The sequence below is a fragment of the Ailuropoda melanoleuca genome, chromosome 2, assembly GCF_002007445.2.
Source record: "Ailuropoda melanoleuca isolate Jingjing chromosome 2, ASM200744v2, whole genome shotgun sequence".
NCBI classification, from domain to species: domain Eukaryota; kingdom Metazoa; phylum Chordata; class Mammalia; order Carnivora; family Ursidae; genus Ailuropoda; species Ailuropoda melanoleuca.
Genome location: NC_048219.1, coordinates 195,785,748 through 195,809,792, shown reverse-complemented (window position 1 = coordinate 195,809,792; position 24,045 = coordinate 195,785,748). Strand labels below are relative to the sequence as shown.

At 44.8% G+C, this 24,045-nt stretch overlaps 1 protein-coding gene across 2 annotated transcripts; it reads right to left on the bottom strand.

The window, feature by feature from the left end:
• Window positions 1–4,495: 4,495 nt before the first annotated feature.
• Window positions 4,496–18,399, bottom strand: COPS8 (COP9 signalosome subunit 8). Of its 2 annotated transcripts, XM_002929792.4 has the most exons (8): window positions 18,163–18,391; window positions 17,076–17,146; window positions 15,702–15,750; window positions 14,388–14,520; window positions 9,664–9,771; window positions 7,584–7,646; window positions 6,219–6,266; window positions 4,496–5,513 (listed from the first exon to the last, which is right to left on the bottom strand). In XM_002929792.4, the coding sequence occupies exons 1-8, from the start codon at window positions 18,238–18,240 to the stop codon at window positions 5,434–5,436; spliced, it is 630 nt and encodes a 209-aa protein (XP_002929838.1). In that variant the 5' UTR covers window positions 18,241–18,391; the 3' UTR covers window positions 4,496–5,433. The 2 variants fall into 2 exon arrangements, with proteins under 2 accessions (XP_002929838.1, XP_034511352.1); XM_034655461.1 differs by lacking the exons at window positions 4,496–5,513; window positions 6,219–6,266; window positions 7,584–7,646 and adding an exon at window positions 8,037–9,562 and having other exon boundaries at window positions 18,163–18,399.
• Between the last annotated feature and the right edge of the window lie 5,646 nt (window positions 18,400–24,045).

Genomic DNA, 24,045 nt, shown 5'->3' with positions numbered 1-24,045 from the left:
GCACCCCTCCGTTCTGGCAACCCCCCGTTTGTTCTCTGTATTTACCTTCGGTTTCAGTTTCTGTTCAGATGTCTTTATAATTTGCAACATTTTTAAGTAGTCAAATTGATGACTCTTCTCTTTAACAGCCAGAATTTCGACACACAGAAGGCCTTCCTTTGCCCAAGTTCAAGTAATGGAATGGTTTCGTTCTTTAAGATCCCTGATCTATCTGGATTTTATTCTACTAGATTTATTTTTCCAAAGGCTAACCAATTTTCCCAGAGCCATTTGTTTAAAAGCCCACCTTTATCTCAGCGACCTGAGATGCCGTCTTTATCATATGGTAGGTACATTTCTGAATTTTCTATTTCTCATCTCTCTGTTCTATCTATTTATGCTCCAGTGTTATGATGTTTCAGTAAGAGGCTTTAGATGATGTTCTAATGTCTGGTAGGGCTACTGCCACCTCCCACCCCAACGCCCCAACTGTTGAGGACTCTCAGTTGTTAACTTGTTTGATTATACTTCATTTTGGATTTATAGATTTTTATTTACTTATTTTTTATTATGATATGTTAGTCACCATATAGTACCTCATTAGTTTTTGATGTGTTCCATGCTTCATTGTTTGTGTAGATTTAGAATTATATATTCCTGTCACCTACTGTAGTGGGAAGAACAATGGTCCCCAAATATGCATACGTTCGAAACCCTGGAACCCGTGAATACGTTCGGTCACATGAAAGGGAAATTAAGAGAGCAGACAGAAGTAAGGTTGCTAATCAGCCTATTTGAAAACAGGGAGCTCGTCCTGGATTCCCAGGTGGGACCAACATATCACACGGGTCTTTCACGCGCTAGGGGGAGGCAGAGGCGAGCCCCAGAGAGGTGGCAGTGGGAAAGACCCTGGCCCAGTGCTGATGGTTTTGAAAACAGAGGCAAGGCCAGGAGCCAAGGTGCGCAGACGGCCTCTGGAAGCTGGACGGGGCAAGGAGACACATGGTCCCCGCGGGAGTCCTGCCGACACCGACGCTGGCCCAGCCAGACCCAGCTCAGACTCCTCAACTACTAACTGTCCGTGTTGGAAGCCGTTAAGTTTGTGGTAACTCAGGGCAGCGGGAGGAAACCTTGTCCACAAAACGTGCTTCTCAATCTCTAAGAGTGCTTCTGGCCTTCGAGTCCACTGTGTGGGGTCACCAAAGTGGCACCTGATTTCGGACGGGTGTTTGCTCGGATGGTGTTTGCACTGAAGTACCTTTTCCAACTTTTTAACTTAGCAACACAGGAAGGCCAAGAGTGAGAGCATGTCTTATAAACGGCAGTCAGGCTTTTTACTCTTTTAACACTTAAAAAAATGCTGTTTTATTATTCTCTGGCTTTACTGTTGCTTCTCTGGAGAGAAATTCCCCCCTACTTCTCCCTCCCCAGTCACCCCCCTCCATGCTTTTAATATGTTCATTTTCTGTAGTTTCCTAGGGGTCAGGGTGTGAGGAGTTTTTGTTTTGTACTCGCCCTGTGTGGGGTTTTCTGAGATTTCTGAACCTGGGGCTTGACTGCTTTCATCAGTCTTGCAAAGTTCATGGCCGGTACCTGCAAGTATTGTTTTTCTGTTTTAATTTCTATTCCTTGGATTCCCACTACACACATCGTGGACCTCTTTGCTGTGACGCAATGTCTCCAACACTGTTTCCAGATAAGTTCCACCGTTCACTTTGTTTCCATTAGAAAATGTTCTGTTGACCTGTCCTCCAGCAGCTTAACTAAGCTCTGGTTTCTGCTGATAAGCATAACCACGTCCCTCCGCCCTGCGTGTTAACTGGAGCCCAGCACAGCAAGACTGCAGGAAAACTAAGCTGTTTCCCAAAGGGTTTTTTTGGACTTGGCCTCATTTCTTCCTACCCAAAGCAGCCTAAAAGTTCGCCAGATGCCTCGAAAGGCGAGAAGCTGTGTGGTTTAGCCCTTTCAAATGCCCAAGTACCCCAGGTGGTAGGCCCCCAGCGAGGGACCCAGCCCCCACCAGCAACCACCCCCTGCAGAAGGCCGAAGGCCGCTGCACAAGGCCCTGTGTGTTCTCTGCTTGCTCAAATGCGCCCCCTTCGGGCCTCATCTAGAGGAGCTCCTTGACACCCGCGAGCAGATTTCTTCCCATGCAGCCACCTGTGTGTCGTTCTTGGCACAACTGGAGTCGGCCTCGGAGGACTTCCGCCCAGGAGCACAGAACTTCCTGTGCTCACTGCCAACTCTACCACCCTCTCACTCTTCTCAGGTCATTTATTTTTGAAGGAAATGCACGTTTTGTCCCGTGAAATCCCCCACATTCTAGGTCTGGCTGACTGCTTCTTAGTGGGGCGTTTAACTTGTTCACCAAGTACCCACATTTCATGGAAATGGGCAGTTAAGTCTACAACCTTGATTAGATTCACAGTCATTTTTTGGGACTGGAGTTTAGGTGGAGACTATATGCTTCCATGCCATCCTGGCAAGCTCACTTGTCCCACTGTGGGTGAGGTTAAGAACAGATGGATTCAGGGGCTTTCAACTTACGTGTAGATGGGCCACTGCTCTCGATCCCAGGAAACACAGAGGGGAACTGGGAAGAGAGAAACAAGGAAGGAGGAACTAGCAATCCATGCCACTGCAGACTGGTCTCAATGGGCAACCACAGCTCAGTCTCGCTGGGGTCTTTTTTCAGGAAACCGTCTTCCCAAGACATGGAAGGCAGTGTTACTCCCTGGATCGTGCCTCCATCTGTCGAAGGCCTGCTCCAGGGGCTAGCTCCCCCTTACCCAGGTTTGTGTGGGCAACGCTTGGGCACTGTCAGGGTAAGCCCCAGAGCAAACACGGCAGATATGTTCAATGGATCTAAGGCAGGCTGCTGTCAGGCTACACCTGCATGCAGCTGGCAGTCTGGGCAGGAGCCAGGGCACGGGGATGGGCTGACGCGTGTACTGGGCTGGTTACAGGCTCACTCTGGTTTTCTCGGCCTGTGGTCTCAGCAGCCATTGATGCTTCCTTCCTAGATCCTAGAAAAGTACTACAAAATATGGATTTTCTACTTCTATCTGCATTAGGTGGAATCCTTCTAGAAAGAATTTTCTACCATCAGTTGTTTGATTACTTTGCAGGTTCAATTTTGTTACCTTGGACATCACTCGAGAGGGCATCAATTCCTTTATTCTGAGGACTGATAAATACACATCGGGAAGATGAAATCAAGCCCATCCTGAATTTCTTGTACAATGACAAGGTTATCTTAGTATTATAATTATGAACTTGGGATTAAAAATATAAACATACAGACTTCGTGCTCAATTTGTCTCGTGTTCGGCCGATGGGAGCTCCTTCAAGTTGGCTTCTATGAACTTCTGAAAGAACCCTATCAGACCCTGAAACATTCCTGAATCTGGGGCACCCTGCACTGGGGATCAACCTGTACAATTATCTCCCCAGACTTGTACCTACTTTGAAAATAAGTTCTGATTCTGCTTAGTTGAAACTGGAGTTTAGAGACCACAACCTGGGCATTATAGGTTCTCACTGGTGCTGGGTTGTAATTACTCTAGGCCTTTTTAGTTGGACAGAGCCAGGAACTACTACTTATTTAGAAAGAAAAACAAATCATTTAAGGTTTCTATGTGATATTTAAGATTATTAGGTTCTAACAAGATTATCTCATTTCTAAACTGTTTTATCCTAAAACATACTTTTAATAATAGTGATGATATCAAGGCAGTTTTTTGAAATTAGCCATGAAACCATTTTTAGGAGGCTGAGGTCTTTTCGTCCTCAGTATATATCCCAGTGACAATGCAGAATCAAAATACTGTGATCGAGTGAAGTTCACTGACCTCCTCCTCTTTCCCTGTAGAGAACCATTTTTACTAGTTTCTGGTTGATCCTTTGACTGTTTTTCTGACACCAGCAAGCACGTACGGTTGCACGTGTATCCACATGCCCATTTTCACCCTCGAAGCAACAGTCTAAACTCCTTCTACTTTCTCTGGTTTCACTGTGGAGATCACCTTGTTTTCGCCCAGCGGTCTTCTCTCACACTCATGCCTCCAGGAGCTGCACCGCACTGCACACCACCGTTTGGTCACCTCGTTCCCTACTAATGAACATTTGGATTGATTCCAACCTATTAAAAATAAGGCCCCTGGATACAATTTGTACTTAATACCTGGAAGCTCAATAACTGGCATCATTCACTTTCTAGCTATGGCTCCTCTTGCTTCTTGAACTGCCATTTCCTCAACTGTAAAACAAGGGAGTTTTAACAACGTGACTTCCACATCGGAGTTCAGTAACATTTTAAAGATATTTCCACAAATCTTAACACTAACTGAAAAATGTATTTAAAATGAGCGAAAACATGAATCATGTCATCACCACTATATAGCTCATTCCTGTTTGATTAGGAAATTCGTACCTTGAGACAATGACAACTAGAATGTATGCACAGAAAGAGCAGGTGAGTGAAATGTCTAGAAACTATCTCAGATGAAACAGGTGATGCAATTAAATATTTATTGAACAAATGCAGAATAAATGAAGCAGGGGGGCTTTTAACCTGAAGATACAATAAACACCGCCAAATACTCAGAGGGCGTCACACAAGAACTGAAAGACTTGCTCAGCATTTCTCCAAAAGGCAGAACTTGAACCAAAGGACAAATATAAGCAACCGGCAGGTCACACGATAGTTGTACAAAGTGGATCGCTTATCTTAATAGCCTCCTTGCCGATAGAACGCATTCCACCCTACGTGTCCCTTCTTCTGAAAGGAATCTGACATCTAACGCCCCTCCTGAAGGTCTTAAGTAGCTGCATTTTCATGGCAAGCCCTCCACTGCCGGCAATGGATGTACTCACACGATCAGGACAAAACTTCAAGTTCACAAACTGCTTTACTGAGGAAACGGTCTTCGGTTCCTCAGCTACATTTCAGCATTCTGTAGGAGTGCTGTTCAGGAGTGAGGAGAAAGGAGAGCATATTCTCCGAAGGGGGTGCATCAGCATCCCCGGCAGCTCGGATGCCGCCTCTGGGGACAGGCCTCCTCCAAGCCCAGCTGAATCGCTGTAACTACAACCGTCGGTGTGGACGGGAGTGTGCTGTGCACTGGGCAGGGACGCACGGCCGACAACCGCTGACCCACATGACGCAGGAGAGCTGGACTTGATAAGCCACTAGGAAATACAAACTGCATAATACTGATGGGCTCCAGCCAAATTGTAAAATATTACAAAACGAGAACTGTTTCAACAACTATTCAGCATAATGTTTAAGGACAAAATATATATAATAGACTTTAGATATGTCTTTCATCACATACTCAGGAAGGAACACTCAGGGGCTTCATCCATCCAGTACATTGAAAATAAAAATTTTACATTTCTCTATCTGTCAGTATACAGGACTCTGAAGGTGGATCTTGAACTCAGAATGATACATCAGTTTTCGAGGAAAGCCACATAGTCAGTCAGTCTGGCTAACTGCTGCTCATTGGGGATCGGGGGCACTGGGGCAGGCTCTGCGTGTCAAACAGAGAAACAGACTAAAGTTAGACCCCTGGGTAACAGCGCGAGGACCCTGCCACCCACACCCTCCAACGCCTGTAATTTAACAATAAGGAAACTTTCTTATTGATTGTGGACTTTTCTGAAAACCAAGCAAAGCAGTCTCAACTTTGGTGAGTAGTTTTCCTAAACTGGGAGTAAGTAAAGGCATGTCTGGCTTCGTTGAAGTTTCCACGTTAACATGCAACATCTCTCTTAAGGGAGCACAGCTCTTGCTGGAAGGACACCTACCCACTGACACGAATTCAGCAAAGAATTACCCAGTATTTACTGTGGGCCAGGCGCTGCTCTATTAAATAGTCAGTGAATAAAAAAGCCCCACAAAGAACCCCATCAACCAGGAATTTAGTTCTAGCTTTTCAGTTAGCACATGTCAGCCTAGGGATGCCTTCTGAGTGAGTGCTGGAGAGAAGCTCTATCATGGCTTCCCTACACAACCAACGAGGCTGTGACCGGGCCAGAAGATGCCATGGCGTCAAGGTAAGCTCCAGAGGGGAACCCACACGTTCTCTCTTATAACCAAATATGTTATTATAAATAGCAAGCATAGAATTTAACCTCTTCGTTTATAAGGTCGGAGCTAAGAAAAACAGAGACACATGACAAAAAAGAAATAAAGAACAATGAAACATGTTTTAAATGAGCATATGAAAACATACCTGATAAGGGAATAAACCGGTTAAAGGACACATCCAGGGCTCCGGCAACTAAGTAAAATTCACAGCACAATTTATAGGAGTCATCATGATGAACTTTCACACAGAACACGTCATTTTTAATGCGATGGCATTTACGACCATTTACTACTGCTCAGAGTTAACAATTATACTCTATATGATTACACGAGTCTTCTCATTACAGCAGTTTTCTCTTAGCAGCTAGACTCGCTGGGACCATGTCTAACCACTTCCTGTACCTTCACAGGGCAGAGCCCATTGAAATCTGAGTAATTCTTTACTGTGGGGTCAACGATGTCTAAACAATAGGAACTCAGGGCAGGTGGAAGAAAGAACTTTGGGTTGAAGGAGGAGGGCTTACGGATGTGGGCATTAAGCTCAGCTCAAAAGACCTGGCAGAAAAGAACATTCCTGCCAAGCAGGAGGAGAGACCTCCAAGCAGGAATGAGCATGGCTCACTTCAGAAGGACTGAGGGACTGGGAACTCAGATGGACACAATGAGGGCAAATAATTTAAGCCAAAGAGCTGAATTCTGTGCAAGCTAAAGCCACTGAAAATCTTGTTTCAGAGAAGAGTGTACATGTCTATAGTGCAAGGAGCAAGGGGGAATATCTGAGTAAGATTTTTTTAAAAAGGCAATGGTTTAGATATCATGGATAAACACGCTCAGAATCGGACCCATAAATATAAGGATGGGAGACTAATGCTTAGTAAAAATTTAGTTGTAATAAGGATTATGAAAAACCCACAAAAATAGGTTTTCATATAAAGATGATGAAAAACCCATATAAAGGAAAAACTATAAGGATTATGAAAAACCCACATGGGGCGCCTGGGTGGCACAGCGGTTAAGCGTCTGCCTTCAGCTCAGGGCATGATCCCGGTGTTATGGGATCGAGCCCCACATCAGGCTCCTCCACTATGAGCCTGCTTCTTCCTCTCCCACTCCCCCTGCTTGTGTTCCCTCTCTCGCTGGCTATATATGTATATATACACCTAAAAAAAAAAGAAAAACCCACATAAAATAGTTTTTTACACAAGAAATACATTTAAAAAAAATTAAGGTAAAACNATATGTATATATACACCTAAAAAAAAAGAAAAACCCACATAAAATAGTTTTTTACACAAGAAATACATTTAAAAAAAATTAAGGTAAAACTAGGTGATCTTTACAATCCTTTCTACCGTGTCTATCATTCCACGTCTGTATTTAATCTGACTTACTTTCACTTTGCTAGTACAGCTGAACCTTATTATCCAATGACTCGAATGCAATGTCTAAGAGCCTGAAGTGGTCTTAGAAGAGGTCAGTGTCGCATACGTGGATGAAGAGCTCCACCTACCTGGCTTTTTGGGCATAACCATTCTCGTGGTGGAGTCCGCTTGCCATCCTTGTTCTAATATACCTAAAACGTGTATTCAACACACAAATGAAGAAATAAGCAAAAAACTCCTACAATTTTCATTTACAAGATCCACAATCTGTCAACGATACTACTGGTATGGAAGGTCTGACAAGTGCAGGTTACCCTACAATGTGTATTTTTCTAGAAAGGTAGATTATAGATAGCATTCTCAGGTGAACTTACATTTGAAACATTTCTGAAACGTGTATCAAAGCCCGTTTTACTCCATCAGGCTGATAGAGTCCCTGGCAGATGAGTCTTCTGTGAAGCGTGCATGACCGTATTCATCTAGTCAGTAGAACTAAGCACTTAGGTCTCTCAGGAGGACGTATATGCCGCCGCCTGCGGTCGCTCTATCAGATGCCAAGGACAAGAACCAGAGCTCACACACGCAGGGTCCTGGCCAGCAGGCACTGCTCCACGGGGACCATCTCAGGTCATCATCACACTACTCTACTCTATAAGGGACACAGGAGCATCACCTGACTGATGTGGAAAACGGAGTTTGGAGAGTTCCAGTGATATGCCCTGGATCATGCAATTAGCATGGGGGGGGGTACAGAAGTCCCACCCAGGCAGTCACTAAAGACTACGGCTCGGAGGGATGTTATTATGTAATAAACTATGGATCAATTTTAAGACGAATCAAAATAAATGTCTGTGAGTAAGCAAGAGTATGATTTACTCCAGGAACTTTCACTAACCTGCTTGCTAGACATCTAAAACTGTGGTAAAATTTGCAAACTGGGGAACAAGATGTGGTCTTTACAGAGTTCCTATTTTAGTCAGAGAATCAAAAATGTCAATCATGGTAAAGCAATGCTACAAGGCACAGACAATGTTCTAGAGCAATTTACCGAGGCGAGGAGCTAGTTTGGGCATCACCTGCGAAATGAAAATGCGAAAGCACATTTGGAGACCAGTGGGTAAGAGGTCTGGTGAGAAATACTGAGGAAAAAAATGGGCTCAAAAAGGGACACTGGGAGGAGACTGCCTTTACCAAGGGCGGGTGAAATGAGGATTTCTACAAATGAGTCATGAGGTCAGTTAAGATTTTCTTAAAAATACATTTATTAACATGTTGATTTTCAGAGGAAAGGAAGTAATTTAAAGAAGTTACAAAGTTTAAGCTCCAAATTATGAATATAATGCTACTCGCCTGGCATACTTACAAAAGCAACTAATTTGTACATCCTTTACTTTCCTGCATCTCGCATTTCCCACCACTTATAAGACCGGATGTTACCGGAGCTGCGTGGGGCTGTCTCAAGTGCGTTCCTCCGCCCCTTCGTGGTCCCTGACTTTCAGTAACTCTGTTCTCACCATGTCCTTCCCTGCCCCACCCACTCCCAGTCAACAGAGGCTCTGAGTCCCCTTCCTGGGCATCATCTTAGGAGGGCACCCCACCATTTCACAGGCCCACCGTTAACTTAAGTCTTCATCATAGTTCTTAGAAATAAAAATAGAAAACACTCAGGGATCAGGCCCTGGGAATCATGATAAAAAGTGACTACAGGAACATCAAAGAGGTTCCAATAAGGAAAGAGCTAGAACGATCACATGCGAAAAGGGTACACCTCACAGACATAGCCAAATGTTAACTTCATAAAAATGGCAAAGTACTCCTTTTGCAAACCTTGTGTTCTAAGATATCATTAACCACCTTTGGCAAAAAGTGCTTTAAAAGTAAATAAGAATCTGAAATCTCTTATCCACACCCAGAAATCCAAAAAGTTTTTCTTGAACTCACTTGGTGGCGAAAGCGCTTGTGAGGCCCTGTTGGGTCTGGATGCCATCTCCCTTGCAGCACCAAGCGGACACTCACGCCACGCCGCTGCAGAACCACTGCCAGGCCTGACGACAGCCCGCTTCCAGCCCAGCCCCTGGCGGGGGTGCGCTGCCATGCAGTTTCCTATCTGCTTTCCAGGGAACAAACACCACCTGAACTCCAAAACCGACCTGTTCCAACAATGTACCCTTCCATTTTTACTGACAGGAAACAGCGAGCCCAAATTACCTTTCACAGCCTCTTCCACAGGGAGCCCGACGAAGGCCGCGAAGTCGTCGGCGATGATGGAGGTGTAGGCTTGAGAGACCAGGGCAAAGGCTCTTCTCCTCGTTGCATCTGTGGTGGGAGTGGAGAGGTGGCAGACAGTGAACCAAGAGAGCTGGCATTGTGACACACAATTAAGTTATATGATTGTCCCTACCCAAATTTTACAAGCAAGACTAGATTGACCCAAAAACTTCTATGCTTACAGATATAGACACACGAGCCTGGCATGAAAGAGGTGCTCAGATATTGCCGAATAAACAAATCAATTCCTTGTACCTCCTCTCAGACCGCAAATCTCTCTTGGAGGACAAAGAAATTTACAAAGAAGGAAAAAAAGTTAATATACATAAGACCCAAACGCTAAGACAACTTCATTTAAGTATATTTATGTACTTGGTATATAATTTTTCAGATTTCTTTTTTACTCCCACTTATAAACACTGGACTGAATGGAGCAGAAAGGATCTACTTTGGTAATTAGTTGTCCTTTCTGAGGAGGGACTCTGACCTAGGGTCACACCTAGAACTGCAGAACAGACCCTGCAACTAGAGCACTCTACCGTTAACAAGAAAACCCCAAGCCCCAAATGCCGAGTCAGCAAACTGGGACTTAATACCTAACAGTTTCAACCTCCCCTAGAAATACAGTCTTAAGAGGTCAGTCCGGACCTTCCTGATCATGCGGAAGAGGTAATCTGTCACATGGCCTCCGTCCCCCAAAAGGAGAAGACTCCCCGTTCTACTCTTAAGGGAAGGTGACCTGGCCTGAAACATTCCTTCCTCTTCTTTTGCTAATAACTTCCCTGCCCCACATTCCTTCCCATGAAAACGCACCATTATGTACAGCTCCTCAGAGCTCCCCTCTGTTTGCTGGTTGGGATACTGCCCAATTCATGGACTGCTTAATAAAGCCAATTAGATCTCCAAGTTTACTCAGCTGAATTTTTGTTCACACTAACTTTCGATTCTGCTCTAAACTCCTGACTTAATTTGGGCTCAAACCCTAAGGTCAAATCCTGAATGACTGAGCCTAATTTGGCGGGGGGGCGGGGGGCAGCAAACAATTCCAGCAAAAAACTTCCCTAGAGATGACATGTGGGATTTCCCCAGACTTACATTCCCACACTGAATATTTCAGAGATGACGCAGAGAAAATAAGTCAATGTTAGGAACCAAGGTCCAGCTAGCCTGTCTTCCTGCCCACTGCTCTTTCAGAACATAAGGGCTCCTCCATCTGGTTGTCAACATGCTTAAAAATATTCTGGATTTTACTTTCCACATTCAACAGGCCAGTGTATACATACAATATAGCCCTAGAACATACTGTAAATCCTCTCTCCACTCCTGGGCCACTGCCTAACAACCACACCAAGCTCCGTGGGCACCCTTTGCCCCCAGTTAGGCCCCTGGCTCTCAGACAAGCCTCACACCTTCTCATCTCCGGGCTCTGGGTTTAAGCTGTTCTGTGCTGTCTGCTCTCTACGACTCCTAGGTCAGTTTACAAGCTCCTCCTGCAGTGCTAAAATTCACTGCCATCTCTGCCCTTCCCTAAGTTCACAGCGTTGTTTACACTACCCGTCTAACAAGCATGCTTTCACCACCTACAACACACTGCCCCACCCCCCTCCCCACTCCCATCACCTCAATGATCCCTAAACTTCTCTACAGGAGGAGGGCTGTCTTTTATAATCTTTATACACCCCCAAAAGAGCCCGGCCTCTCTAATGAAGTATGTGGTGAAGACATGCTTGTTGACGATATCACCAAGACGTAGCCTTTGGCTTTGTTCTCTCATATTTCTTAAAGATCGCTGACGTTCCACCACGTTTCTTCACTGCTCACTCAGCCTGATGTCCTCTCCTCGCCAGCTTCCACTCAGCCAGTACTGCCCCTCCTCCAATGCCTTCAGTCAACTCCTTCCTTCTTCCTACAGACCGCTCAGCGCATGACCTCACGTTGGACTTGAAAACTTCTTAGCGATAAGGGAACATTCCCTTATTGAAGGCCATGGGCACTCAATGAAAAAGAACCAAGAGCAACAATGGAAAAGGGAAATTCAAGTGTACACTAACAAAGCCTACCATATTTTAAAAATACTAACTTGAGTTCAAGCACTCTGGTTAGATTTTTAGAACTGAGAGGAGATGGGGAGTAGAACAAGAATGGAATGAATGGAAGAGACACAAAGAAAGAGAGGAGAGACAGAGAGAGGCAGGCCTGGCACACAGAAAAGAAGCAAGCACATGGGGAGACAGAAGCGGGTGGGCAGAGGAAGCAAAAACACAGGCTCCGAGTGTTCCACAGGGTTGGTGAGAGGCCACAAAATGGGGGCTGCTTTTAACCATTCAGGACAGTCTAGCCACTGTGTGACCCTTAAGATCTGTGAAATGGGTCACCTCATGAAGGCGAACACGAGGATGGCACATTGGAAAGGAGATTGAACTGAGCCAAGCACCTAATATCTGTAACAGTTCAGTACGGGACAGAGTCCTGGGGAGACCCTAAGAGAATGCTCCCTCTGTTGTATAAAAAACACCCAAATGTGCTTGTTATCTAGCAGGAAGTGCCAGCTGCCAGTGCCGCAGACAGTCAGCAGATGAGCCGGCTGCCCCGCACGTTCTAACCCACCGCTGCCCTTCTCTTCCCGGCAGTCTGGACACCGCTGCCCGTGGAACCTGCACGCTCCTGCTTGCTGAGTGGGCCCACGGGTCACATGACTGTACTCCCTCTGAGCCCCCTGCCTGGCTCTAGCTGATCCACAGCGCCTGGGGGCAGCCCCTTCTGTGACCTCAGTAGTGTGGGTCCCTTTGGGCCTCGAGTAAGAACGGCCACCATCCACAGCCAGTCCCTGGGTGCTCTATCAGCCCCTGTTGGTCGCCTTTAGAGACAGCTCTTTCACTAGCCTCTCTTCAGTTAAGCCATTTCCAATTTTCTGGTAGGACTGTGACTAATTCAGAATAGAAAAGGAAAAGATCTGAGAATGTGATTGTTCTTAAAACAATCTAGAAAACCAGCAATTTGTAATACATTAAAAAGCAAAATATTAAATTTAGCAGTAATTCAAATCTGTTAGAAGCCTTCCTTCACCAGGCTTCATCCTATGGAGGAAAATACAGTACCATCCGTGAATCTGGGGATTTGTAAAATTCTCAGGATACAGGCACAAATATTGCAGGTGAACACATGAGTGCTTATACATATTAACTAATTAGGCATATGTAAGCGCTTACACATATTAATTCATTTCTAACAACCCAAGGAAAACACTACTTATGATTCCACTTTACAAAGGAGAAAAATGAGGTAGAGAGGGGTCACTCAAGTGGCAGAACCATGTGTGAGCTCCAGAAGTACGGCTCCAGAACCCAAACTCCCCCATGTTGTGCTCCACAGCCTTCCAGGGGCCCGCTGGACTGCCTTCAGGAAGTGCTGAATCTGATGGAGCTGGAGGCAGAGGCGGTCCTGGGAGGACACACTGCTACACGCACTGAAGGCACACAGGGAATAGTAGCTGCGTGAGTCAGGAGATTGGAGCCCTAGTCCTGCCAGTGTCCCTGCCGTATGCCGCTGGGAAATGCCCACGGCCGGTGCCCTCACACTACAATCCTAACACTGAACCAGATACTACAAAAATCCGCCACCACAGTCCTTTCTCCTCTGGACTTACGTGAAGAGGTTCAGGCGGTTTCCTGTGGGAATATCCCGAACTACCCCTACTGTACCCGAGCAACCTTATACCACACCCCTCCTTTCCCACCCACCGGCCGCCCCTGTGCTTCCTTCCGCTCACTCCCTTCATATTTAAAGTAAGTGCCTCCTGTTTTGTCCCTTACATTGTTCTGTTCGGTGCTGCCAAAGCTTTACCATCCCAAGAGAAATCAGGTACGTCTCAGAAGCAACCTTCACCTTCTGCTCCCCTATAAAGATGCTATCCCTTGCCAGAACAATGAACAGTTATTCAAAAGTCCTGCTGACTCCTCCGGAGCAGGAAGGTAGACAGTCAAGGCAGGTTATTAATGACAGCGACAAGGTAACGATAAGAGGTAAGAATTGAACAACATAAAAAGAGCTCACTATATGAATTTATAAAAGAGTAAACCAGCAGACGTCAGGGGCAGGAGAACAGAGACAGAGGGGCAGGGTCCAGTTTCATCATGGGATCAGTGCCATGTCACACAGGCTTGTGATCCTTCAGAGCAATTAAAAAACATCTGCGCATCAGTGTACAGAATTGACTAGATAAAATCCAGGAGCTGGAGACAACCCCTATTAAAGCCTGAAGTCAACAGACTCCGAAGCACAGTCTGTACTTTCAAATACATGGGGTTTAAACTCTTCACCACTCCATGCCTTTAGTTTGTTGGAGTATAACAAGATTTCATTTTAGTAGCAAAACATCCTTTTACCAACAAGAGCAATTTTAATCTAGAACTAAGAGACAGTGAGGCCCTTACCTACCGATATAACCACAAGCAAGATGAAATGAAGAAGGATGGTTACAGCAAATCCTAACACATGAAATGAAGAAACATTCTTATAGCAAATCCTTACAAACGAATTTTGAAAGCTGCCCTATTCGCCTAGCAGAAAATATCTATTTTTTTTTAAAACACATCACTGACTTACTTCAACATCGCAGCACTTAGAGAACAGGTCTAATTTAATTAACCAAGAAGAAACACTACCTCTAAGTGCTTCCATGATTGGCTGGACCGTCTCAGACCACTGGTGTGCGTTGATGGTCGTATAGATCCCAGGGAAATCTCTCTGCCAGATTCTTTGTCCTACTGACCAAATTCCCCCAAGTTCAGAATTTGCCTGCAATAAATATTACTGCCTTTGAGGATAGTCGCTCTGCAGATTTACCAACAACTCTATCTTAAAACATAATTCAACACCTATTTTAAGAGGTATAATTACTTCTTCAGCCCAATCACTATCAAAAAGGTTTTTAAATGCTGTGGACAGTAGTGCAAAATTTATTTGTATTTGGTTTATATAAATTTTTATTATAACAGAAAATTTAAGCATAAAACAGTCGTCCAAAAATATTTCAGAATTAAGCCTGGAAATTAATTTTCTTAAACACTTGTATTTGTATTTCAGTATACATATATGCGATAAATGCTGTGTACAATATTCATATCCATGTGCATGTAAAATGTATATATGTATTTTTTGGGCAAAAGTAATAGCAAAATGACTAATGATAAAGATTCATACACTGTAGCCTCTGCCAGGAGAGAATTCCCACTAACGTCACCGAGACGATGAGTGTTATTTATAGTTCTTCATTTTAAGTCAATGAAGCTGGAGGAACATTCCAATCTTACTTAATAGAATGTCTGGAGAAGAAAGACAATAAAAGTACTAAAACTGATTGCTGCTGAATACCAATAATGAAGAGAAGAATTTAAGTGAATTCTTGGTAATATTCAGGGAATGTTTAAGAAATTCACTTCGCATTTATGCTAGAAACAGGGAATCCCATGAAATTAAAAAATGTATTTCATTCCACTTTGGAAGAAACTTTTAACACATTATTTCATCTAATCTCCCATCCAAACTAAGAAATCTAAAATCCTAATTAGCAAAAATAATCTTAATGCTGTAAAAATGCATTTTTAGGATATTCTTAGAAATAATACCAATTTCAAAGTAAATACAATTACTGCATAAATCAGTTAAAAAAGCAAAACAAAACATAAACTAAACCCTTATTAAAAGGTCTCAGTTTTTTGCTGGGCAAAGTGACACAAGAAGCATCTTAATAAACATTATCAGCAGAAGCTGAGCACAGACTTCTATTCCATCCAAAGGAAATTAAATTTGATTACAGGAATTTGTAGATCTGCTCTTAAACTTTAGTACCAGTTTAGTAACTATTTCTGTGAACTACAGGGGAAAGAAAACAGAAACTTTAAAAACTTTAGAAGGTTGCCATTTAAATGAATACTGTTACTACATTCCAGTAGTAGGATATGTTGAAGAATACTTACAGATTTTATAGCAGGTGGTATCCGTTTCCAAAGATATCTTGCATTATTCCTAATTTACATCCCCCCAAGAAAGAATAAGCAATTAAAAAAAATCAGCTCAGTAAATATTTAAAACTCTAGATCTCACTGCAAACACACGAAAGCATATTTTAAAATACTATGTATTTTAGAGTGAAATTTAGTTTTATATGAATTTGTCCAGGGGAAGTAAGAGTAGCTTTCCAGATAAAAGGACATAAAATACTTTCACCATAGTAATATTTTGGCATCTTCAGTGAATTTTTAATTAACGATCTAGATATCTTAAATTAAGGCAATGGTACACTAAAAACATTTAAGTAGGTAATTTCTTCACATATAAAAATAAACAAATTTCTAATCAAGGCTCTGAAATTCCCTGTTAATGTATGTGATACACAATGCTTTTCTCCTTATCATGAGCCCTCTGACCAATGAGTGCAGAGCCACCAAAACTTCAAGGCAGTTTTTGAGAGCTTGAAAGCTTGAACTACGACAAACATATGATGACAGGATTACAAAAATGAAACCGACAGCTCATATGATAAATGTCTAATAGAAACTGCAGGTTAGGTTTTTAGAAGATCTGAAACAAAAAGGTTGAACAGAACTTGCCAATAACATTTAACAGTAATCATTGATGATTAGTGGCATAAGGGCCTCCTGTATGCTTATGCTTTCTTTTCTTCAATGAACATGAATTAGGAATAACTAAAAAACAACACCTTTCAAAAAATCTCATATGCGTTGTTAATTAAATTTCTCTTAGCGGGGCGCCTGGGTGGCACAGCGGTTAAGCGTCTGCCTTCAGCTCAGGGTGTGATCCCGGCGTTCTGGGATCGAGCTCCACATCAGGCTCTTCTGCTATGAGCCTGCTTCTTCCTCTCCCACTCCCCCTGCTTGTGTTCCCTCTCTAGCTGGCTGTCTCTATCTCTGTCAAATAAATAAAAAATCTTAAAAAAAAAAAAATTTCTCTTAGCTTTCTCAATCTTCCCTTTCAGTTTCTCTTGATCTACTGATTACATATGAATATAAGTAAACAGAGGTCATATGAAAGTTTATTTATAAAGACAAAAAAGGTCAACGAATTAAAGGAATTTATTGACACTGTAGTTTCTCATAACAAATTAGAATGTCTTTTTAGAGACTATATATAAAACAAGTGTATCTTAAGACAACTCAGCCTAACCATAGTTTAAGTCACGATTCAATATAGAAAATAGGTATACTAAGTATTAAAAGAGAAGATAAAGCTCTTTGTGCCTTATGTTTTGATGATGTCTCTAAAATGCAAGAGTAATTTCTGTAGAATCCTGATGAAGCTGTTGCTCTTGGCTTTAGCTAGAAGGTACTTACATGTCATTATGGAGCAGATATAAAGCTAACAGCTGACCATACACTGGGGGAGTAGCAATTCCTCCAGGAGCCTGTAAGGCCAAAACCGAAAAATATATTTACGCTTAAAAAAAAGGATTTTCTTAACACTAATCTAAAAAATAAGCCTATTTTACAATACTTGGTACTACAGATGTAGAAAGAGCTTAGAGAAGTACCAAACACTAAAAACCAGTGTTAAGTTTAGATCTGCCATCAGCTGTGATCTTCTCTCCCTCCAAAGCTCTGTGTCTTTATATACAGAAGAATATTTACGTGGGATTCCTTTCCCAGTTCTCAAATTCTTAAATGGGCTTACTATTAAAAGAAACAAACATTTCCAACAGATTCCTAAAGCACCATGATTCTGCCCATTGTATCAAGTATGTTGAACAGCTAAGTAATGAGTGATGAACAGAAAAAAATCACAGCTGAGTGTTACAAAGATATTTCTCCATTCAAATTTGATTCATTCAGAAAAGATCTATTAAGTGTCTATTAGTGAGCTGCTGCTTCTGGCTGTGTCTCCTTTGGTTAATTTTTTATACTAATATTATACGTGATTTTCCAGTGCCTTTCGAAGAAAAAAAAAACCTCTCAATTAAAGTTAACAGCTGCATGATATAACTTTCACCAGTCTTATACAAGAGGGAACGGTAAGCTTAGGTGAACATTATGAGACTAAGGACTTTCTGAATTGATAAAAGGCTACTCCTTCTTTGGTCTGTGCGGATGCCTGCACAAATGTCTTTAATAAAATCTACATTCCCCCCGCCTCCCACCTTATGGGGAGGAAAGACGCCCGGTCTAATTAACACAGGAAATATACTGGAGGATGTCAGGAGCAAAGATGCCCAGGGTTTTCGGACTCACTAGCTGAAAACAAACAAAAAGCTCCCAGCGAACTCGGGGAGACGGGGCCCAGACCCGAGCCTTCGGGGCGGACCCCGGCGTCCCGAGCTCCCCACGCCCGCCGCGAGCCCCGCGGGCCCTGTTACCCTGGAGACCGGCACCGCCCCGGGGCGGCAGAAGACCCTGCAGTTTCTCCCAGCTCAACGCGAACGGCTACCTCGAGCTCCTGGTTCTCGCACTGATCCAGCAACTTTTTGAAACTAAAGGCACTTTCCGCCATCACCGCCACTGGCATCTTCCCGGCCGGTCCCGCCGCGGCACCCTCACAGAAGCAGACCCCAGACAGTCCCTCGGGCTGTCGCGCCCGCAATGACGTACAAGGCCGCCGCCGAGCGCCCCGGCGCAGGTGCGCTGTCCGTTCCTGCGCGTCGTCGGACGCCGCTGCGCTCGGGAAGGGTCGCTGCCGCTCTGGCAGGGTCGCTGCCGCTCTGGCCGCCACTCTCGGTGCTCTGGAGGACCCGCCCGGCCTCGCGGGAAGCGGCTTCCGGAGCGCGAGGCTAGAACTGGGAAGGGAGGGGTGTGCGCGATTCCAGGACAGCTCGGCGTCCCCGCGTTGCGGCTTGATACGCATGCGCGCTTCGAGGAGCAAGCCGCGCTTTGGGTCCCTGGGCGGCTTGGGGGCCTGATTTGCGCCCCTCCTGCGCTTCCAGACTCGTGTGCTCGGAAACCGGTCAGGTGTGGGCTTCAGCCATGGAGCCAGCGTGGCCGGACCGCTCGCCGGGCTTGGAGATCGGGCCCCAGATCGCCCTGGCCTCCCCCGCCACCGGGCCTGCGTGGCTGCTTTTCGCCCGCGGACGGGCTCGTGTGCAGTTGCATTGACTTACAGCCGTGTTGCCCTTCACGAGACCGCCAGCAAAGAGGCTTCTGTTCGTGTCCTGCTGCAGGGTTAGCTGCACCATTCGTGGGCCCAGAGCAAACTGAAAAGGCAGGCCCTCGTTCAGAAAATGGGAGGGGAGCATCAAGGGTAATATAATGTAAAGCTTTTTCCTTTGCAGTGTACCTCAATTTTTCATAGTGCTTTTTGCTATTTAATATGATTCTAAGTAAAGAAAAATTAAAAATGTAAATTATTAGCGTGAACCTTCCCATCCGTCTTTATGTGGTGCACTGCCAGTTTTAAAATCAAATATAAGTGCATTTAACTCCTCTGTGGAATCACAGAAATCACGTAGTTCGTATGTCATAGCTCATAGATGCACACGTATGTTGTTATTAAAACCATGGAAATGCTGCCCAAAACTAACAACTATTTTTCATGCACATACTCTACCAGCACTTTCTACGCTCTGCGTACTGATGGGTAAGGAGGGGCTGAGAGGAATAGGACCGTTCCTTGTTCCTTTTGCTGCTGTGTTACCATTTTCAGCACAAAGGAATATTTCAGCAGGATTGCAAGGAAGTAATGTAGGTAAGAAAGAACAGAAGAGCGTTCCTTGGATGTTCATGTTCCTTAGGACACCATGGCCTTCATTATGCCTTTGAAGAAAGTTCAGGTTCTAAGGGAAAATGTGGCTTCTCGGGGCTCTCCGCACGCAGCTTACCCAGTTGTAGGCACAGTGCGCTTACCTGGTGAACACACTTCGAGGCTCGCAGAACTCCCACCATTGGGGGTCCCCTGGGAATTTACGTGGTTGTTGGAGCACTGTGGAAGGGCAGGGAACACCCATATTGCTCCTACCTCTTGGCTCACGTGCAAATGCTCCGTCATCCCTGGGCTTCACTTGCCAAACATGCTTAAAGGTGAATTACTAAGAATTTCAAGGTAGTGACAGCATCACTGATTATTTTTGCAGAATAAATACTGTTTCCATGTGGAAATGACTGTGTGTAATAATGCTTCGGATGGAATATAAAGACAAATCACTACAAAACTCAAAGAATTGGCGACATTGAATAGGAAGGTACACGGGTGCCTGGGTGGCTCAGCCGGTTAAGCGTCCGACTCTTGATTTTGTCTCAGAACATATCTCAAGGTCATGAGATCCAGCCCCGAATTGGGCTCTGGGGCTCTGTGTTCTGGGGGGAGTCTGCTTGAGTTTCTCTCTCTCCCTCTGCCCCGCCCCCGTGCTCTCTCTCTAAAAAAAGTGGGGGGGGGATAGCTGGCATAACTGCAGATAATTTGGAGGAATAAAGCAACCAGGTTTCATTAATCATATGAAGAAGAGCTGGACCAAGAGGCAAAATGATTCTAAGACCATTTGACATAAATTTGATGACCAGGATTTAAAATTTTTAACTTGTAATAACAGCTGCCAACATATTTGGGGCAAAGAAAGATTCAGTGGGATCAACTGCCCAGCAATTTGATCATTTAAAAGGAAAACTATGATTGAAAGCTTTGGCAGGTACTCTGGGCCGCCAAAAGGTGAAGATGTAATAGATGGTTCTTTGCTGAATAGAAAATCCCAGTGAGCCTTTGATAAGAGCACAGGTCACAGGTACAATTTGGAGTGTCAAGGAAGGCTGGTGGTGGGGTGTGGGCAAGAGCAGTTGGGGCCCAAGGGGAGACATTGGTCTGGAAACAGAGAGCTCCGAGTGGAATGAAGGGCTGTTGGGTTTCCAGGGCTGTGATGCTGACATCCAGTTTTAGGTTGTTACTGTGCGTGCTGCACCCGTCTTTACCTCCAAACTTTCAACAATAGGCAGGGGGAATGGAGGGGTAGGAGAGAGGTCAGGCTGGTGTAAAAGGCAGTCATTTCAGGAGGTAGGACTCAGAAGAGAGATCGGACTTGGCAGAAGTAGGCAAGAGAAGAGGCCATGGGAAGGAAGGTCTGCATGCTGGAGATGCTGACTCAGGGGTGGCAAGGGTTGCATTTCTCCCTGCTTGTGGGGTGAGGGGTGGGTCAGCACCCCAAGGGAAGCATGGACTCCCGTGCTGAGAGCCTGATCTCATACCACATACAATAATTAACTTGGACTAAATCAAAGACCTCAATGCAAGAGTTAGGATGATTAGAAGAAAACATAGAGTAAATCTTCCTGACCCGGGATTAGGCACTGACTTCATAAATATGACCCCAAAGGCACAAGAAACAAAAGGAAAAAATAGATAAAATTAAACATTTTTGTGCTTTGAAGGACGCCATCAAGAAAATGAAAGGACAACCGCAAAATGGGAGAACATTTTGCAAACCATATACTTGATAAGAGACTTGAACTTATCAATAAATAACTCTTACAACTTAAAAACAGAAAGGCAAATTACCCAATTTAAAAGGGGGCAAAAAGGGGGTGTCTGGGTGGCTCAGTCGTTAAGCATCTGCCTTCGACTCAGGTCATGATCCCAGGGTCCTGGGATTGAGCCCCGCATCGGGCTCCCTGCTTGGCGGGAAGCCTACTTCTCCCTTTCCCACTCCCCCTGCTGGTGTTCCCTCTCTCACTGTGTCTCTCTCTGTCCAATAAATAAATAAAATTAAAAAAATAAATAAAAGGGGGCAAAGGATTTACTCAGTTCTCCCAAGAAGACATGCAAATGTCCAAAAAGCACATGAAAAGATGCCCGAGAACATTACTCATTAGGGAGAGGCAGATAAAACCCCAAATCCCATCCACTAGGGTAGTTATACAAACAAGGCAGATAATACTAAGTGTCGGTGAGGATGTGGAGAAGTTAGAGGCCTTTTACGCCGCAGCTGGGAGCACAATGTGCTGCGGCTGCCCTTGGAAAGCAGGCTGGCAGTTCCTCCGAAGGTTAAACGGTCAGCATGTGACCCAACAATTCTACTCCTGGGTCTATACCCAAGAGAAATGAAAACAGGTCCATACAAAACCTCGTGCACGATGTTCAGAGCAGCATTCTTTATAACAGCCACGAAGTGGAAATAATCCAAACAGCTAGATAACAAACAAACAGATAATAAAATGCAGTATATCCAATATAGTGGAATATTATTTAGGAATGAAAGCAAATGACGTACTGATGCCTGCTACAACATAGATGAATCTTGAAAACGTTGCATTAAATGGAATAAGCCAGTGCAAATGACCAAATATCGTATGATTTCATTTACATGAAATATCCAGAATAGGCTATTCCAGAATAGGCCGATAGTAATTGGCAGCAGGTAGCAGGACCTGGGGCGGGAGGAGGGGCCACAGACCAGGGCTGTGGCTGGAGTTTATGGACAGCTCTGCCTAGCCTTGCAGGGAAGCAGCTGCAGGAATGGGCCACCCACCCTGGAGCCAGCGGACCTCCGTGGCGAGGGCCTGGGCTTCCTACTCGGGGCAGAAGCTCCCATCAGAGCAGGACCAGCTGCCTCTGTCAGCTGCATAGGAAGAACAGATGGGGAGGGCAGGGGGTGCGTTTTTAATTCCTGAGTCATCAGAGTCTCAGCAGAATAGAGGAGCATATCGATTCTGGTGGATGGTCCTCTGGAAGAATTGGGGTTTGGGGGTGCTGATGTGGCCAAGAACGGGAAAGGAGGTTCTCATGGACTGTCATCGGACCACTGACTTAGAGGGACATTTGTGTCTGTGCTTGGTAAAATCTCAGATGGAGTTCTGGGCAAAGTTGTCCCCTGCAGATGGCAGTGCAGGTGGGTGCCACCATTTTGGAAAGCAAGGTAGCAACACACAGTGGGAGTCACAACACAGTCTTCGGCTTCAACGCAGAGTCCTGACCCCAGAAATGACCCTGAGGAAGTCATTGCAAAAGAGGACATCAACTATGGTGAGAAACACAAAATACAAAAGCTAAAACCCTGAAAATGAGCTACGTGTCTAACAGGTGAAAGGTCAACCATGGCGTGGTCAGGCAAGGGGATGTTTTGAAGTCATTAAACTCATTAAAATCCATGTAAAAGGAGCCTTTCTGAAATAACATTAAGGAAAAACAGGAAATAATACAGTCTATGTTACTATGTTCCAACCAGATTTACGGGGACACGTTGGAAGGGACATAGAACTGAAAGCTCTTGTACGATTAAGGGGCTAAATTATAGGCAAATTAAAAGATTTCTTTTAATATTGTGAAATTATTTTAGTGATGATTTTTTGCCCCAAATCTTACACAACTTTAACAATCCAAAAAAAAAAAAAAATAGGACACATCTTTCTTCCCCCACCCCCTTTTTCCTGATGCTCATGTTCACAGGTGAGTAACAGAAGAGAACATTTTTGCAAAACTTCAGAAAGGCCCAGGAGCTAAGGACAGACAGGCGTTAGGGGAAGTTCCGAGGAATAAAGAAAAGCAGTAAGAAAGGATGTCAGTGGTGGAAGCAAAGGGATTACAAATAAAGCAGGAAGAAGGGGGTGCGGTGGTGGGCGGAATGGGGGCGGGCTTACAGACTCACTATGTCCTCCGCACAGATGTGGCCAAGGACTCGGGGTGCAGAGCTGCTCACCATGCTTTCCGTTGTTCGTTTTATTTCATTCTGTGAGTTGCACGGGGCAGCATCTCACAGCCATATTGTTAGCACGAACCTAGCAGGTGCTCCGTTAATGTCTGTGGAATGAACACGGATGACACGTACCCATTTTCTTTCTCCGTTCTCCGAGAACAGGACCTTGCCTTCTCTTCCCCTTCGTCCATCAATCCTTGCTTCATTTCCTTGCCCCCCCCAGCCCCTTCAGGGTGCTCCGATGCCTTCAGAACCAGTGTCAGTTCTGACAAAAGGGCGCTGCTCTCCCCTCCGCACTGAGGGGGATTTGGCTCACTGTGTGCTCCCAGGCCTCAGTATGGGACGTGGCTGGAACTGCTCTTGTCTTCAGAGAGCCCAGGATGGAGGGCCATGCTGGTCACCCTCCAGAATCAGCCCTCCCCGCCCGTACCCAGTACTTCTGCCTGTGACCTCTGACCTCTGACCTGCAACACTTCCTCGTTGCTTATGCAGGTTACTTCTGTCTTCTTGACGCCTCCAGGGTGATAGGGCCACCCCGAACCCCAATCCACCCCCACTGGGTCGGAACTCCAGGATCCTGTCTAATCCTCCTGAATTTTCTCGCTTGCATTAGGTCACCTCCTCCACACTCACTCTTTTGTCAGAGAGTTTTCCTGGACTCAAAAGAGGCAAATTCATGGCACGGGTCAGTGGGGGGGGGG

Coding starts and splice junctions, on each gene's coding strand:
- COPS8 (XM_002929792.4), bottom strand. CDS start 18,240: ATGCCAGTGGCGGTGATGGCGGAAAGTGCCTTTAGTTTCAAAAAGTTG. Junction 14,521..15,701: donor TACCACCTGCTATAAAATCT/GTAAGTATTCTT, acceptor TATTTATTGCAG/GCAAATTCTGAACTTGGGGG. Junction 9,772..14,387: donor AATCATGGAAGCACTTAGAG/GTAGTGTTTCTT, acceptor CTCCCACCACAG/ATGCAACGAGGAGAAGAGCC.